This window comes from Heteronotia binoei, chromosome 3, assembly GCF_032191835.1.
Source record: "Heteronotia binoei isolate CCM8104 ecotype False Entrance Well chromosome 3, APGP_CSIRO_Hbin_v1, whole genome shotgun sequence".
Classification (NCBI taxonomy): Eukaryota; Metazoa; Chordata; class Lepidosauria; order Squamata; family Gekkonidae; genus Heteronotia; species Heteronotia binoei.
Window position 1 is genome coordinate 48,322,578 of NC_083225.1, and position 18,646 is coordinate 48,341,223.

At 41.8% G+C, this 18,646-nt stretch overlaps 1 protein-coding gene across 1 annotated transcript in view; it reads right to left on the reverse strand.

Moving 5' to 3' along the window:
* Positions 1-18,646, reverse strand: part of GRTP1 (growth hormone regulated TBC protein 1) — a 41,737-nt gene that overhangs the window by 19,841 nt on the left and 3,250 nt on the right. Inside the window, exons 2-3 of the mRNA XM_060233745.1 lie at positions 17,984-18,135; positions 4,374-4,532 (exon numbers count right to left, since the gene is read on the reverse strand). Of these exons, the coding sequence (XP_060089728.1) occupies positions 4,374-4,532; positions 17,984-18,135 (311 nt within the window). The remainder of the gene's footprint in view (positions 1-4,373; positions 4,533-17,983; positions 18,136-18,646) is intronic.

The following is an 18,646-nucleotide window of genomic DNA, read 5'->3' on the forward strand; positions in this document are numbered from 1 at the left end:
GGCTGGTCCTTGTGATCTGGCTTTCTCCTTTTCTCTGCTTCTTCTTTTTTTAAAAAAATATACTCTTATATGGGTTTTATCATAGGTCTGGAGAGGGGACAACTGAGAGGTTATATGATAATCATTTCAAGTACTTGAAGGGTTGTCATATAGAGAAAGAAGCGGAGTTATTTCTGTTGCCTCAGAAGTTCAGACCAGACCAATGGGTTGAAACTGACAGAGCGGTTCTTCAGTGGAACAGGCTTCCTTGGGAAGTGGTGGGCTCTCCTTTTTTGGAGGTTTTTGAACAGAGGCTAGATGGCTGTCTAACAGCAATGAAGATCCTGTGAACTTAGGGGGAGGCATTTGTGAATTTCCTGCATTGTGCAGGGGGTTGGATTAGATTACCCTGGGGGTCCCTCCCAACTTTATGATTCTTTGATTCTATGATAAAGCAACAGTAGGGTCTTTGGCAGAAAGGCATGAAAAAGTTCTTCAATAAATATTGATGTGGGCACCTCTTTGTCTGTGGCCAGGAATTTCCCCTTTGTTCCTAAATAGTTTGGTAATTCCTTATGAAGCTCATGGCACTCGCTTCCTGGTAAGTAACTAAAGCCTTAATAATACTGATTACCCCTTATGAAGTTCAAAAGAATAGCACATACACAGGATATAGTCATCTACAGTGAAAGTTACAGTGCATTACTAGTTCTGGGAAAGGATGTGTACCTACAACAAGCTAATGTATATTTTGAGGGACAAAGCCATGCTCAGCTCAACTCAACTCACTTATATGGTTCTACAGCTACTTACAACCTCATAGATGTGGAATCATCCTCCTTATCAGCTTTCTTTAAAAAGTCTCTAGCTTGCTATGTGCTCTACAAGATATTACTGCAACTCCTCCCCATGCAGTTGTAAAACCTACTTCATGCAAGCAAATGTCATAAAGTCCAGAAATTTTTTTAACACACACTTCTATTCTGTTTTTTGTTTACACCCATGTCTGTCTGTGGTAAAGCCAAATGTCAAAGGCTATTCCTTCATAAGCATATAATTCCAAATTTAACCTCAATCAGGGGTCCCCAACAATGTTCCCTCTAAGCTCCGTCGTCTTGTGAGCAAAAATTCTATTTTGTGAGCTACTGGCATTAAAGTTGTGAGCTACTGCATAAATTAATGTGCTCTAGGGTCATCCTTCCTGAGCTAAGACAAAAATCCGTGAGCTAGCTCATGCTAACTCAGCTTAGAGGAAACACTGGTCCCCAACCTTTTTCAGCTTCTGGGCACCTTTGGAATTTTGACATAGGGCGTTTTCGCACTCACCTTCAGCCGGCGCGACCCCCCTCTTCACCGCGCAGGATCTGCGCGGATTTCGCACTAAACGCCGCGGAGCAGCCTTTTGCGCCGGAAACTCCCGACGCAAAAGCCGCTCAAACGGAAACTGCTTTTTGGCGGTTTCCGTTTGAGCGGCTTTTGCGCCGGGAGTTTCCGGCGCAAAAGGCTGCTCCGCGGCTTTTAGTGCGAAATCCGCGCAGATCCTGCGCGGTGAAGAGGGGGGTCGCGCCGGCTGAAGGTGAGTGCGAAAACGCCCATAGTGTGTGATGTGATCAGGCACAAAATGGCTGCCACAAAACAGATGCAAAACAAAAATGCGTGCTGCAGGTTACCTTCAGTCACACAGTGAAGAGCCATTGCTGTAGTGACAGCTACTGTCCAAGCAACATTTTTAAAAATCTGTACAGCCAATTAAATCTCCAGTGGCCATTCAGAAACCTTTTCAGGCAAAAGCCCTTTCTGCCTCTGCCCACTTTCTAAAAACACTTGGTGGGCACCAGGAAAGATGTTGGCAGGCACCACAATGCCCTTGGACACCACACTGGGGACCCCTGACCTAAATGTTATGATAGGGGAGGGGTGAAAAGGGGGGTCTAGTTTTTTTTATCTAACAGACAGGTCTTAAACAAGGAATTTCTTCTGCAGTTTAAAAATGTTATTTACTGAGTTTCTATAGTGCTAGAGTAATTTTATATTAAGATTATTCAATGAACTATATTACATTAAAAAAACCAAACCACTCACTTTAAAACAATTAATTAACTATGTACAGATGCTGTTAAGGAACAAATGTGCTTTAGTTAACATCATTACAATCAACTATTTCCACTTGAAATAAGAACATCATTATTATGTCTAAAAGGGATTGGAATGATTTTTCTTAAACACATTAGTCTAAACATGCTGGGCCCAGTCCAAAGATCATTCTGATCAAAGTTCTAGCGGTGTTTTGGTTTTGATAGCAGCAGTGCATTTTGTAGGGAGTGCAAACAAGATTCATTTCCTTCATATCCTCTCTTTTACAAGAGCTAATTAAATACTGAGTGCTGAAAGAATTCACCATACAGTCAATACTGTGTTTGCAGTCCCACCTGACAAATGAGAACAAGACTTCCATTCTGGGTGGACATATTCAAACAAGGTTCCCACTACTCCATCAAGGACAGTCATCCAGACACACACACACACAGCGATTGTAGTAAAGTTAGTTTGTTTCAATGGACTCCCACGCACTGGCCATGATTCAGTGTTTGTGCACATAACTGGTTCCCACCTGTCATACTTGGCAACAGAAGCCCCATACAAAGAAGGGAAGGAGAAACATAGATTACAGTGGAAGTTTTCAGCATGTACCATAAAAAAACTATAAATTGTTGCAAACAGTTAAATATGGCTAAATGCCAGTGATTTTAGGACTACAGCTCATATAAGATCAGCCACAAAATTTCACAAATGGAGGGAAAGAAGAGAAGGATATTCCTTTCTCTGCTCAACCATTTTGCCATATTTTTGAAGAGATAGAGAAGAAGGGCCTTCTTCCTGCTCTTCATTCTTTGAGGGGGAGTCAAGCAAAGAGAGATGGTACTCATCTACTCTTTATCCTTTAGCCAACTGCCCTTAGCCCAACTGTCTTAGAAGAGCCATTAACCTGGACAGTGAAAGCATGTATGAAGAGCCTAGCTGCCATTTCCAGTGATACAGTGTCTACAAAAGATGCTTCCATAATTATACAAATAAATGCTTGGAAGCCAAGCCAACAATTCGGTGGACTTGGATCATAAGAAATGATCTTGCAAGCTAATGCAACCACTGGGAGCAGAGATGGAACTTTTTACAACGTGAACAGTTCTGGGGGTACAAGAAACCCATTTTTGTTCTTCTTGCTTAGCCTCCAGTCAAGGTTGCATGTTTCATGTTTCAAAATCTGCTCTCAAAGTTTCAAGAAATATTAGAACTGACATTGAAACAGTTATTTCTCTCCAGAAACATGAGCAAAATGCTCTGTGTAGGTATATGGAAAAAGCTTGATGTAAATAACTTTGTGTTTAATTCCTAAGGGTTATAGAATGTTTCAACCAAATTTGTGAAAGTCCTATTTTATTTTTATAAATCATTTGGGTGCTTTTGGGTGCCCTCTCACCTTCTTGGCTAGTTTCCTACATTATTTCAAGGTATCTAAAAAGCAGGACATTTTAAAACTGGAACACTTACCATTCTAGTTTGTAAAGAGTAGTTAGAATTGCTTAACTATTTCAAATGTTTTTTGTGCACTGCCTTGGGGACCCTGACTGGATGGAAAGGCTGTATAATTTTTACAACATAAATAAGAAGATGTAGAATAGTACATCAACTTTGATTTAATTCCTTTCCCAAGTCACTACTCTAACCTTATTAGAACTTTCATAAATTTACTAGTTTCACCTTTAGTCCCATTTCCAGCCTAAAACCCCCATAAACTAATGCATCTTATAAGGACTCTTTCTCCCGCAATGCTCAGGAGTTTATGTATTATATAGTGCTCTATGGCTTGTACAATTTGCAGGAACCCAAGAACATACTTGAGAACTACACATTATACACATGGTACCTGATGTGCAGCAAAATACCTGTTAATCTAGAGCACATTTAGTCAGTGAAAGGAAGCATATATTAAAAAGTACAAAGAGTTCACCTAAAGCAGCTTCCTACAGTAGCAACAAAGAGCAAGAATCTGTCTAAGAGGGACCTACTGATGAGCCATTCATGTGTTTCCATGGCACAAAACTCCTAGATATGCAAAAGAATATAATACATATATGCATACAAGTGGGTCAGATCCAAGCAATACATTTCCAATAATGGAAGGCATTTCCATAGACAGAACAAAATTTCCGTCCCTGCCTTTTCCTGTTGCTTCCCTTTGATCTCCCAAAAATTCTGTTCCTGGAGGACAGAAGATAAGAGAATGTGGAGAAAACAAAGGTTTGAAGAGCAAAGGGGGGAACTGATGGATATTGCTGTGCCTTCCATTAGTGGAAGGTAGTGTTGGGAATCCAATGCTGAACCTAGAAACTAACCTGTCTTAATTGTTTCCACCAACTTGTCATTTTTCTCTCCTTCAAGTAATTTCTGGTAGTATCCAGGGTTTTGTTCCATGTGGGCCTGCGCGCCACTCACAACCATCCAGACTAGCGCGCGATGCTCATTCGGAATGCCTTTTCTGATGTAGCGTTTCACTGCAAATAAAGCAAAAATTATATTCTTTAATGCAATTTTTTTTAAAAAAAAGAAAAATGAAAAAAGAGGGCAGAAAAGAATCCAAGAAGTTAAGAAGCTTGACAAATCACAGGTCATTAACATGCAGAATCTCCTGGAATAATGCATTAATTAACTCTTGAAATGAAGAATGAACTCTTGAAATAATGTCCTGAGAAGTCAAGTTGCTTTCTATCTGTCACATAACTGCCAATGTAGTATAGCAATTATCGTATTAGACTACGAGACCCAGGTTGAATCTGCACTTATGCCATGGAAACTCACTGAGTGACCAGGGGCCAGTAATTCTCTCTCAGCCTAAACTATCTTACAGGGTTGTTGTGAGGATAAAATGGAAAGAGAGGAGAATTATGTAAACTACTTTGGATCGTGATTGGGGAGAAAGGTAGATCATAAATGAGATAAACAATTATAACAAGCCACCTGTGCTGCAGAAAGGAATAGCCATGTTTTCTGAGAATGGCCTATTTTAGTTAAACATCAAGGATGTGAACCTATCTTAAAAGCTTCCTTTAGAAGTCTGAAACCATAGTATAGAAGTCTGAAGCATAGTATAAGAATTAACATGACACACTAAGTGATGCAAAAATATATATTACAGGATCCTGCTTATTCTTTGTCAGGCACACTCTTTCCCACACTCTTATTGTAAACTCACTTGAACTAGGCTGCAAATACACACACTAAGAGGTTTGCTATGAGGTTTGCTATGAAAGCAGAGACAGATATTTTGCCCCTTGGACTTTTCAATATCTACTGGTGCTGGGTGAGGTCATACGGGACTTAAGGTGTTACACATTCCAGATGGGGTTGTACTATCCCTGAACAAACAGGCCTGTAATTTGGAGGTGCTCTTGGATCCAGGCCTACTGCTGAATAAGCAAGAGACAGCTTATTTAGCAGAGTGCCTTTACAGCTTTGACCAATTAACCAGCAGTGGCCTTTCCTGGGCAGAAATGATATGTCCACAGTGGTGCATACCCTGATTACAACTAGATTAAATTATTGCAATGTACTCTATGTGGGGAAGCCCTTGGAAAAAGTTTGGCACCACATGAAGTTTCCAAACTCTGTAACCAGGGAGTTGACTAGAATAGGACATAGAGACCCCATCATTGCAGTCCTGATGCATTTACACTGACTCCCAATCTGTTTCCAGGTAAGTTATTGGTGTTGACCTTTAAAACCCTATATGGCTTGAGTTCAGCACAGCCAGTTTGGTGTAGTGGTTAAGTGTGTGGACTCTTATCTGGGAGAACTGGGCTTGATTCGGTACTTATCCACTTGTAGCTGCTAAAATGGTCCAGAGTCAGCCATAGCTCTAGCAGAGCTTGTCCTTGAAAAGGGCAGTTTCTGTGAGAGCTCTCTCAGCCCCACACAGGGTGTCTGTTGTGGGGGAAGAAGATAAAAGAGATTGTAAGCCACTCTGAGATTCAGAGCGAAGGGCAGGTTATAAATCTAATATCATCATCATCATTTTCTTTTGAAAGGCAGCCTATTCCATTTCAAAATTACTGGACCACTAAAATAATCTTCTGAGGCCCTTCTTCAGATACCTTAACCATCTAAGATAACACAGATGGCAACCTGAGAGGGGGCCTTCTCAGTTGTGGCACCAAATCTCTGGAAATCTCTCCTATATCTTTCTTTTGTTTTCTTCTAGCAGGTGAAAAACTTTCTTTGTTTTATCTGGCATTCCCTCATTCATCCGTCCTCTCTGCCCTGTTTTAATCACTGTTTTTATGTATGTGTATTTTACTGTATTGCATGTGCATTTTAGTTTGATTTTTATTTATATGTTTTTGCTTTAATCGTGTTAAAGATGTATTTTTATAATGTTTTAATTAATTAATTAATCTCCAATTAATTGGAGGCCCTGATGAGAGCAGGAAGGTGGGGTATAAATTTTGTAAACAAATACTAAGAAATCACAATTTGGTCAGTTTTCATTAGACATAAGAACATAAGAGAAGCCATGTTGGATCAGGCCAATGGCCCATCCAGTCCAACACTCTGTTTATATATATATATATATATACAAACATACACATACATATATATACACACTGTGGCTAATAGCCACTGATGGACCTCTGCTCCATGTTTTTATCTAACCCCCTCTTGAAGCTGTCTATTTTTGTAGCTGCCACCACCTCCTTTGGCAGTGAATTCCACATGTTAATCACCCTTTGGGTGAAAAAGTATTTCCTTTTATCCGTTTTAACCTGTCTGCTCAGCAATTTCATTGAATGCCCACGAGTTCTTGTATTGTGAGAAAGGGAGAAAAGTACTTCTTTCTCTACTTTCTCCATCCCATGCATTATCTTGTAAACCTCTATCATGTCACCCCACAGTCGACATTTCTCCAAGCTAAAGAGCCCCAAGCGTTTTAGCCTTTCTTCATAGGGAAAGTGTTCTAACCCTTTAATCATTCTAATTGCCCTTTTCTGGATTTTTTCCAATGCTATAATATCCTTTTTGAGGTGTGGTGACCAGAACTGCACACAGTATTCCAAATGAGACCGCACCATCAATTTACACGAGGGCATTATGATGCTGGCTGATTTGAGTTCTTTCCGAACTCCTATCAGTTATAGGACCTCCTTTCTTGACACCTCAATCTGACTCAGGTCTTTCAACAGCCCTTCCAAAATTAGTGGTTCTGGAGCGGGCAAACACTTCTCATCTTCCACAGTGAAGACGGAAGAAAAAAATGCATTCAGCTTCTCAGCCATTTCCCTTTCCTCCTTCAGTAATCCTTTGACCCCTTGGTCATCCAAGGGCCCCACTGCCTCCCTGGCTGGCTTCCTGCTTCTAATACATTTGAAGAACTTTTTATTGTTGGTCTTTATGGTTTTTTTGCAATGTGCTCCTCATAGTCCCTTTTTGCCTGCCTGATCACAGTCTTGCATTTGATTTGCCACAGCCTGTGTTCCCTTTTATTAATCTCATTTGGACTAGCTTTCCACCGCTTAAAGGAGTCCTTCTTACCTTTTACAGCTTCCATTACTTTGTTTGCTAACCATGCAGGCCTTTTCTTATACCTGCTTGTGCCTTTCCTAACTTGTGGTATATATCTTATCTGAGCTTCTAGGATTGTAGTTTTGAATAGCCTCCAAACTTCCCCAAGGGTTTTGACTGTATTTACCTTTCCTTTCAGTTTCCTCTTCACATGCCTCCTCATCTCAGAGAATTTACCCCTTTTAAAGTTAAACATGGTTGTGCTGGTCTTTTGGGTCAACTCTCTATTTATACAAATGGTGAAATCAATAACGTTATGGTCACTGCTCCCAAGCTGTGCGATCACTTTTACCTCTTACCAAGTCTTGGGCATTACTTAGGACCAAATCCAGGATCACCCACCCCTGGTAGGTTCTGAGACCATCTGCTCCATAGCACAGTCATTGAGAACATCAAGAAACTCAATCTCTTTCTCTCAACCAGAACACATATTGACCCAATCAATCTGCAGGTAGTTAAAATCACCTATTACGACACAGTTTTTATGTTTAGCCACTATCTTTAATCCTTCCATCATATTATAATCGTCCTCTATCTTTTGATTTGGTGGGCGATAACAAACTCCCATAGTTAAATTTCCTTTTGGGCCCTCTATTTCAACCCAAAGCATTTCTAGAAGGGAATCTAATTCTCTGACCTCAGTCTTACTGGACCATATATTGTATTACTGTATTTCAGAGAGGGTCCATCTTACTGGACCCTCTCTGAAATACAGAGCCACCCCACCTCCAACCCTTCCCTCCCTATCCTTCTGACATAACTTATATCCAGGAATCACCGTGTCCCACCGATTCTCCTCATTCCATCAAGTTTCTGAAATTCCCACGTCTGTGTTTTCTCCCAACACTAAACATTCCAACTCACCAATTTTACTTCGAACACTTCTAGCATTTGCATACAAACATCTATAATTTCCCAAGCAAGCTAGGCCCACAACCTTCCTCCTGCTGCCTCAAGACTTTGGAAGACAGTCCATACTGTTTGTCACCATCTCAGTGGACAACTCTGATCCATTACCCTGTAGAAAAGTAACAGCTAACCCTTCATCTTTTTGAGATGAGTCCTCCCAAACCAGAGACATTTCATCTCCTGTCGGCTTTCCCCCAAGATTTAGTTTAAAAACTGCTCTGCCAGCTTTTTGATTTTAAGCGCCAGCAGCCTGGTTCCATCTGGGGACAAGTGGGGACCATCTCTTTTGTACAGCTCCCACGTGTTCCAGAAAGCATCCCAGTGCCTAACAAACTTAAACCCTTCCTCCTTACACCATCATCTCATCCACACATTGAGACTTTCCCTATGAAGAAAGGTTGAAACGCTTGGGACTCTTTAGCTTGGAGAAACATCGACTGCAGGGTGACATGATAGAGGTTTACAAGATAATGCATGGGATGGAGAAAGTAGAGAAAGAGGTACTTTTCTCCCTTTCTCAGAATACAAGAACTCGTCGGCATTCGATGAAATTGCTGAGCAGACAGGTTAAAACGGATAAAAGGAAGTACTTCTTCACCCAAAGGGTGATTAACATGTAGAATTCACTGCCACAGGAGGTGGTGGCGGCCACAAGCATGGCCACCTTCAAGAGGGATTTAGATAAAAATATGGAGCAGAGGTCCATCAGTGGCTATTAGCCACAGTTTGTGTATGTATGTATATATATATAAAAATTTTTGCCACTGTGTGACACAGAGTTTTGGACTGGATAGGCCATTGGCCTGATCCAACATGGCTTCTCTTATGTTCTTACTTCTAATTTGTGCCTGTCTGTCCTGCCCTACATGTGTAACAGGTAGCACTTCTGAGAAGGCTACCTTGGAGGTCCTGGCCTTAAGTCTCCCACCTAGCAGCCTAAATTTTTCCTCCAGGACCTCATGACTGCATTTCCCCCACATTGTTGGTGCTAACATGCACCACAACCACTGGCTCCTCCCCAGCACTGTCTATCAGCCTATCTACTACACACGTAATGTCTGCTACCTTCGCACCAGGCAGGCAAGTCACCATACGGTCAGTACGCAGTTTTGCCACCTAGCTGTCTACTTGCCTAAGGATCGAATCACCAACTACCAAGACCACCCGCCTCTCTCCCTGCCCAGGTATGGCTCCTTGGCACAAAAGGATTCACACTCACCAACTGAAGAAGAGGTCCCTTCTGAGGGCGCATTCCCCTTATCCTCAGCACAGTGCCCTGTTCCCTCTCGACTCTCATGCTCCCTGGCAGCAACGGGGCTGCCATGTTCAGAGCAGGGCTCATCTAATACGCCCCCGAGAGTCTTCCCCAAGTGCCTAACTGACTGTCTCTGCTTCTCCAGGTCAGTCACCTTGGCCTCAATGAACTCGTTCCCTGAGGACCAGGAGCTCCTTGCATCGAGCACACACCCAAGACTTCTGTCCTGTGGGCAGATAGACTTCCATTGGGGCCAGCTTTGGTGTCAATATCTGTCAAGTCTAGGGATGCCAGACCCCCCCAGTGGGGGGGACAAGTGAGTGCATGTGTAAAAGAGAGCAGCGTAGCCCTGTAGTTTCCAGACCTCATTGTGGAGGTACCAGAGACAGTTAAGCGTGTGTGTGAGTGAGAGAGAGAAAGCAGGGGGAGGGAACTCTATTATTCCCTATGGAGACTTATTCTCATAGGAAATAATGAAGAATTGATCTGCGGGTATCTGGGGCTCTGGGGGGACTGTTTTTTGAGGTAGAGGCACCAAATCTGCAGCATAGCATCCAATACCTCTCCCCAAAATACCCTCCAAATTTCAAAAAAGTTGGACCAGGGGGTCCAATTCTATGAGCCCCCAAAGAAGGTGCCCCTGTCCTTCATTATTTTTTATGGAGGGAAGTGATTTAAAAGATTTGCAGTCCCTTTAAATGTGATGGCCAGAATTCCCTTGAAGTTCAATTATGCTTGCTCCTGGCTCTGCCCCCAATGTCTCCTGGCTCCACCCCCAAAGTCCCCAGATAGTTCTTGAATTGGACTTGGCAACCCTAGCTGGCTGCTGGTGGCGGGGACTTGCTGCAAATGAAAGGGGGTCTCACCCAACATTTTACTAATGTTCCTGACATGACTACAACATTACCTGGAAGTGATGCAGGCATAACAGGGTGATACTCTGGTTTTGGGACAAAAGCTCTATGGTAGAAGCAAATCCTACTGTAGAGTTTTTGCCCAGAGCATTACCCTGACATCCCTGACATGCCCACATCACTTTCGGGTCACATTGGAAGTATCCTTGAAATAATCGGGTGAGACTCCCTGATCTCAGTAAGCCCACTCCCCATCCCCCAACAGCTGCCCAGGGGGACCTGGCAACCCTAGGTGCTTCACGATTCCAAAACCAATTAAAAATAGTTATAGATTTACTGCAGATATTTCTTCAAGCATTTAATAACATGAGTGTGCATCTGTTAAGAGTATACATTTCCCCCCAGATGTTATCTGGATATGAATAGCTAAGAAAAACACCACATCACATTTGATTTTTGTCTCCATGATGTCTCTCTTGGCTTTGCAGGTGACCCCATCACAACTATTGATTCTGAAAGTAAAGCCAGCATGAAACACAGTTAACTCATGCTGCCAGCAGAAACTGTCTGATGACTTTGGTGGCACAGCCCTGCAGCTTAAAACATACTCATTATTTCTCCACTGTGCTGTCCTTATGACAGAGAACAGCCACAAGCCTCCAGCAAAGAAAAGAAAAATTAAGTTGTGGAGATCATGCATCTATTTCCAGATACCACCAAGAACAGAGAAATTCCTAAGGCATAACTCCACAGTGACTGAACCATTTGGTGCATGTTCTGTCTCAATCTAAAGGAATAACGGCATATAATTCAAGGGTGGCCAACAGTAGTTCTCCAGACGTTTTTTTGTCTACAATTCCCATCAGCCCCAGCCAGCATGGCCAATGGCTGGGGCTGATGCGAGTTGTAGGCAAAAAAACATCTGGAGAGCTACAGCTGGCCACCCCTGGCATATATCAAATGAAGTTCATTTTTCTTTTTCCATCACCATGCAGAGTAAGTCTCCCAGAATTTACAATGAAAACTGCAGCCATCCACCAGACGCATTCAAGTTTAAACTCTTATCATCAAGAACACTGGCTAACTGAACACAAGAAAGAGTTTGCGTTTTCAGTTTAGACAACAGCTAGCATGATAAGACTATCACAGTGCTGGGAAAATCCTATGCATTTTGGTGCCCATGATGTTTTTGTGGCATTTAGAAAGCTGAGACATTTATTCAGACCTTTTAAAAAGACGGATACAGATACCAAAGACTCTTTGAATGTTTGTATCAGGCATAGCTCAGCAGTTCCTGGTTTGGGCTCCCACTTCTAGGTTATTGCCTCCTGATAAACAACCAACCATCTACAATTATTGTTTCCCTAATCAGTTTCACATGTACACCATACTTCAGGACTGGCTGTCATTAATATTCAAGCATTAGGCAGAAATAGCTGGACAAGAGAGAGAGGTGAACTTGCTTGTCTTCACTGACAAACTTTTCTGTTTCTCATTCAACCCCATATGAAGACAAACAGGGATGGAAACAGGTCCTTTAATTTGATTTTAAGACTGAATCTTTGTCCAACAAAAAATTAAGAACTGTGAATAAACTTAAAGCTATGATGCAGAAGCACGGGACACATTTGAACCAGATGTACTCCAGGAAGTAAAGCTTTGCTTTGAGCAACTTGTGTGCCAAACCCTCAGACTTTTATAAATTCACAGGATATGGGGGGTGGGGGTGAAAGAAGCTGCGTCAATGGGAACTTGGAAAGCTACTGGTGGATTGCCACCACAGCTGATATCAATCCTTCCAACCACAAAAAAATAAGGAGACATACTAAAACATGATTTAAGATCGGGTATGAAGGATGTTTGGGGTGGGGGGGAATATATATCTCCTCAACTAAAAACCAGGGTGGTCTTACAGATTCTGAGGCACTAGGCAAAAGTCAAGAATGCCCCACCCTACCCCTTTATCCCCACTCTGATGAAGAATAAAGCACTGAACTTTCATGATGCACATCCCCTCAAAACTGCATCACTTGGAGTTCCAACTTTGGTCTATTTTCCACCATTGTTTTCTATCATTCCCACCAGCCATAGGGGCAGGCCCATAGCCAGGATTTTAGGGGGCAGTGAAGTCAAGTTAATCAAAGCTAATCAAATTAAACTAAAGTTACTTAATGCCAGCCAGCATTAGCCCAGCCCTGAATAACCCTCAGTCTGTGCAGGTCTGTGTGGCCATAAGTATGGACACTGATTTGGAGTAGACAGCAAAAAGAAGCTGTAGCTCATGGTCTACAGCCTAGCATACCAACAAAAGCAATGAAACTTAAGTCCTAAATCAGCCAGTGCTAAAAACAAATATGCCCTCTATGCTAGAAACACGCATGTGGAATTTCAATTGTGTCCATAACTGCATATAATATATATGCAGTTATGGACACATAATATATATATTATTATATTATTTATATATATATATATATATAAAAAAATAAAAATATTGTCCAATTTGTTTTGCATCACTCTGCCTGTTCATTGGTTGCCTACTTAGCCAATGCAAGCCCAGCATAACTACATATGTAGTTGTAGAACAATGTTTGAGTCCAGTGGCAAGATAAGACCAACAAAAGTTTAATTTGGGGCATAAGCTTTCATGTGCATGAACACCTTATCCAACACAATGGAACAGTTTTCCTCAAGCCTTACATATAAGTACACAGAGGGTAGAGGGGAGGGTTGGCTGCCAGGAAGGGCTAGTTAAGAGTCAAGACACATAAGTAACTGGGTAATAAGTACTGCTGAGATTGAATTAGTAACTGTAGTAGGGCATGGGAAAAGAGAGAATCTTTCCTTCTACGTGTGCTTCTTATACCAATACTTGGGCGGGGGGGATGGTGGAGACCATTCATTCTCTCCCTTCCCCCTTTATGTAACCCAGTCAAACAGAAAGGGTTTGGCTAGTAAGCTCTTATAACCTCTAGAAAGCTCTAATGCCTTTCATGAAAAGCACAAATCATGCAGTTCTAGTCTTCATGTTTGGTTCTATATGATTCTACAAATTCATAGGAAGTGCTCTGGCTCAGTGTGGGTAGGGCTTTCCATGCAGAAGGTCCCGCTGTCAATCTCTTTAAAGGAAGGTACTGAGAAAGACCTAGCTCTTCTCTAGAGGGATACTGCAAGAAGGAGTAGACAGTACTGAGATGGATGGACCAATGGTTTGATCAGTTATAAGGCAGCTTCAAATGTTAATGTGGGATACCAAACACATGTGCATTAGGGATAGGTCAGGTGCAGCAGAGGAGGTGGAGCTGATGAATGGCTTTCTTTTTTCTGAACAAGGTTTGAGTCCAGTGGCACTTTTAAGACCAACAAAGTAAGCTTACACCCTGAATAAAACTTTGATGGTCTTAAAGGTGCCACTGGACTCAAACTTTGTTCTGCTGCTTCCAGGGTCGGCCCTAGGGCAAGTGGTGCCCCAGGAAGACTAACTGCCCCCTGCCCTCCTCCGCAGGGGTAACCCCAGGCCACCCCTTCCCCTCTTCTCTGTGGTGCTGCAACTTGGCGCCACGCTCCATACACACACACACCCTCCCCGGTGCACTCAGCCTCCTGCTTACCTGCTTTGGCAGGCATCTTGGTAGAGCGTACTGTCTTAATAGAGACCAGGAAGAGGCTTCACTCCCCCTTCCTTCTGGAACAAGAAGGGAGGGGTAAGCAAAGCCTCTTCATGTTCTCTATTAAGAGAATGCAATTCCTGCCAAAGCAGGTACAAGAACAAGAAACAAAGTGGCTACACAGTTAATAGATCAAAGCAAGGCCACTGTGCAAACACAAAATAAATCAACAATATTAGAATAAAGTGTCCAAATAATTTATAAAGATACCCCAAATTCACAAGAAGTATATTTCATGAGGGATAGATTCCACAACAATTTTCAAGAAGATTCCACGGAGAATGCAAAAGGTCCATTCAAAAGGCTTCCCCTGGAAATTCAATCACAGCCAATTTCACAAGATGTGGTTGATCCATCCAGTCTCACAAAATATAGGCTCCAAAGGTACAAAGTTCCTTCCTTAACGTGTTTGTTGACTTGATATACCACGTTTGCAAACAAGCTTCATCCAAGAGCCATCCTATAAACTCACAATGACATCAAACTAAGACTTATTCAGTTTCCAAAAGGCACAAGCTCAAGGGGGGAGAGGGGAGCAAAGCCTCTTCCTGTTCTCTATTAAAACTGTACACTCTACCGAGATGCCCACTGAAGCTAGTAGGCAGGAGGCTGGCATCATTCCTCTGAGTATGCCCGAGGGGGTGGCCTGCCCACCGTTGCTGCCTAATTTTCACCGCCTAATTGCCACTGTGAGCTGGCAACTGCAGCAAAGCAATTAGGCATTTGTCTTGGGTGATGGGAGTGGGGAGGGGGAGAGCCCAATTCAGCGACCCCCTTCCTGGCACCCTAGGCAAATGCCTAATTTGCCTAGTGGGTGAGCCAGCCCTGGCTGCTTCAGACCAACAAAGCTACTCACCTGAAGCTTTCTTTTCCCCCTTCTGCATTGGGTCAAATGTGTGTAGTTATAACAACTTGAAAAACAGGCTACTATAATATGACTTCTCAATTAGGTCCTGGTGAAGGAATCAAACATTGACTTCTAGAGCCACTCCTACATGTGAGACACAGAATCTTTTGTACATTTATTATGTACACTATCTTATATAAGAGTGATCTGGTATGGTTTTGGTTCAGCAGCTGAATTGCCAAGCAAATTTTATCAGAAAGTTTCCTTTTAATCAGTAAGGTACTTCCTTAAAGAGTTCAAACTATCTTCCTACTTCAACTTCGGCTTCATCATACTCAGTTTAAGAAACAATTAGGGAGCAATGCTAAGCAGAACTACTCAGAAGTAAGTCCAATTTTCTTAAATAGTGCTTACTCCCTGGAAGGTGTTCTTAGTGCAGTATTGTGTATCTAACAGTGCAATTCTAAGAACACTTTCCTGAGAATGAGCCCTACTGACTAGACTTCAGTAAGAGTCTGAGTAGACCTGCTTTGGATTGCTTTTTCATTCAGTCGACATTCTTCTTTCTAATGATTTGCATTGTACCTCACTGATGATCTAATGATCTGCATTGTGAGAAACTAGGTTTCCAAGTGGGGCAAGTTTCAGGAAGCAAACAGAGACTTCCTACTCACTGTATTGTACAGGTTTTGCAACAAACAGCAGCAAACAAATTAAATTAGTTCCCTACAAGGACACTACGCAGGAATGAAACAAAGTAATCTATGGTCACTGCCAAATTCACCATAACTCTTCATCACTAGTTTAGTCAGATTTCATCATTAGTTTAGTCAGATTTCTTCATTATTAGTTTAGTCAGATTTCTGGCAGGAGAAAATGATGACTATGCTTATACACAGATATATGTATTATAGGACTGGGGTTTTTTTGCTGATAAACTGATACTCCCAGTAAAGTTTATGCCTAATTTCCTTTTATCTGGACAGAACTGGAACTCAAATAAACCAAGCTGTTTTTATTAAAGTACTGCTAGTTTCAAAAGCAGCTAAAAAAAATAGTAAGCTATCTTAGAGTCCTCAACTTTTACAAGACTAAACACCAGCCACTCACTCACCTGGACAGAGAGGCCATAACTACTACTACAGAGAGTAATGGAATGCCATTTCAGTTTTTCACTTTAAGTAAAAAAAGTGAAAGTCTGCGGTTGATTGACAGAATCATCCCATCTTGTGGCCACATTATAAGAAAAATGGGCAGTGTTGTGGAAATAATGGAAAAGGGGAAAAATGAAGCAGAAAGGAAAATTCCAGTGTAACTGACATAGGAAAATTATCAAACACTTGAAGAAACTGCTTGACATACATTTGTACAGAGTATTAAAATGTTATCCTTCATCAGTAGCCATACAAAGTGTGGACATATAGATACAGAGTGACAAAGGGGGCACATTCTGATTTGCCATCAACCATCAATACAGTATGCACTAATCGCAGAAGCTCCCTAAAAAATCTTTTTATGCTCCAACAGATCTATATGATAACAAAATAGTTCCAAAAGATGTTGCAATAAGGGGCAGAGAACTGTGAACTACACGTGTGTACAGGACATACTATTTGTGGCTAGATGCATTATCCTGCTATGTAATTTCTGCACCTAACTTGTACATAATTATGCTTGTTTCAGATTGATGGGAGTACCAGACCACCTCACATGTCTCCTGAGAAACCTGTATAAGGTTCAAGAAGCAACTGTCAGAACAGGATATGGAACAACTGATTGCTTTAAAATAGGAAAAGGAGTTCGACAAGGATGTATATTGTCACTCTGCTTATTTAATTTATATGCAGAGTACATCATGCAGAATGCTGGCCTGGATGAAGCACAAGCCGGAATTAAGATTGCGAGGAAAAACATCAACAGCCTCAGATATGCAGATGACACTACTCTAATGGCAGGAAGTGAGGAGGACCTAAAGAACCTCTTGTTGAGGATGAAAGAGGAGAGCACAAAAGTAGGCTTGAAACTCAACATCAAAAAAACTAAGATCATGGCATCTGGCCCCATCACACCTTGTCAAATACAAGGGGAAGACATGGAAGTAGTGACAGACTTCACATTTCTGGGATCCAAGATCACTGCAGATGGTGACTGTAGCCATGAAATTAAAAGACATTTGCTCCTTGGGAGGACAGCTATGGCGAACCTGGGCAGTATAATAAAAAGTAGAGACATCACCCTGCCAACAAAAGTCCATATAGTCAAAGTGATGGTATTCCCAGTAGTAATGTATGACTGTGAGAGCTGGACCATAAGGAAGGCCGAATGCAGAAGAATAGATGCTTTTGAGATGTGGTGCTGGAGAAGACTCTTGAGAGTCCCTTGGACTGCAAGAAGATCCAATCAGTCAGTCTTAAAGGAAATCAACCCAGACTGTTCACTGGAAGGTCAGATGCTGAAGCTGAAGCTCAACTACTTCGGCCACCTAATGAGAAGGGAGCACTCCCTGGGGACGATCCTGATGCTAGGAAAGACAGAAGGCAAAAGAAGAAGAGGACGGCAAAAGATGAGATGGCTGGACAGTGTTACTGATGTAACAAACACGAATTTGAGCAGACTTCAGCGGATGCTGGAAGACAGGAGGGCCTGGCGTGACTTTGTCCATGGGGATGCCAAGAGCCGGACTCGACTGTGCGACTGAACAACAACAACAATTCTATTACACTGTTTACTGAGTATCTCATTCTGTTGACTGCATTGACTGACACTGTGTAATCAGCTTTGTTTCAGGGAGAAAAGTGGACTATAAATAATGAAAATAAACAAATAAAACATCATAATTCATACAAATGACCCTTACCTTTTAAACTTTTTGGTAAACCATTATTTCCCTTTAAAAGCTTGGACCACTGAATTGCTCTTCTGGTGAGAACCACTAGATACCCAGAAAAAAATTCTTCGTACGTTGTATAGTCAAAGTTTGATGGCCTTTCAAACCCATATGGATCCACCCTACAAATAGAAGCAGAATGATTTCCCAGTTACTGCATGTACCTAACCTTATGTTACTTTTTCAGAAATGAAGGTTGGAGTAAAATGCTGCACATAAAAGGGTAAAGTACACCAAATGATGACAGTTAGCATTAGTTTGACCCCACAATACTTTAAAATAAGCATATAGATGAGAGTGGAATAAGAGAGTCATCAATCAGCAACAATATTTTCTAATATTTGTGTATTAACAAATGATAGCATTGTGAAACCTAGTATTAGAGGCAGTATCACATGAAAGCTTGTGGCTAACAGAATAAGCTGAGATACCATCTCATATAAGCCACTGGCTCATTAGATGGGCTTAAGTAAGTCATGTTTTATGCTTGGCCATCTCAGGTTGCAAGAGCTACCTTCATGTGAACCTCTAGGAATGCTCATTAAGATGCTAGATGAATACTAAGTATCGTTATATAATTGGGATGTTAATAGCCCATTTATACTGTGTCCTCTTCAGGGCTCCAATTCGGTG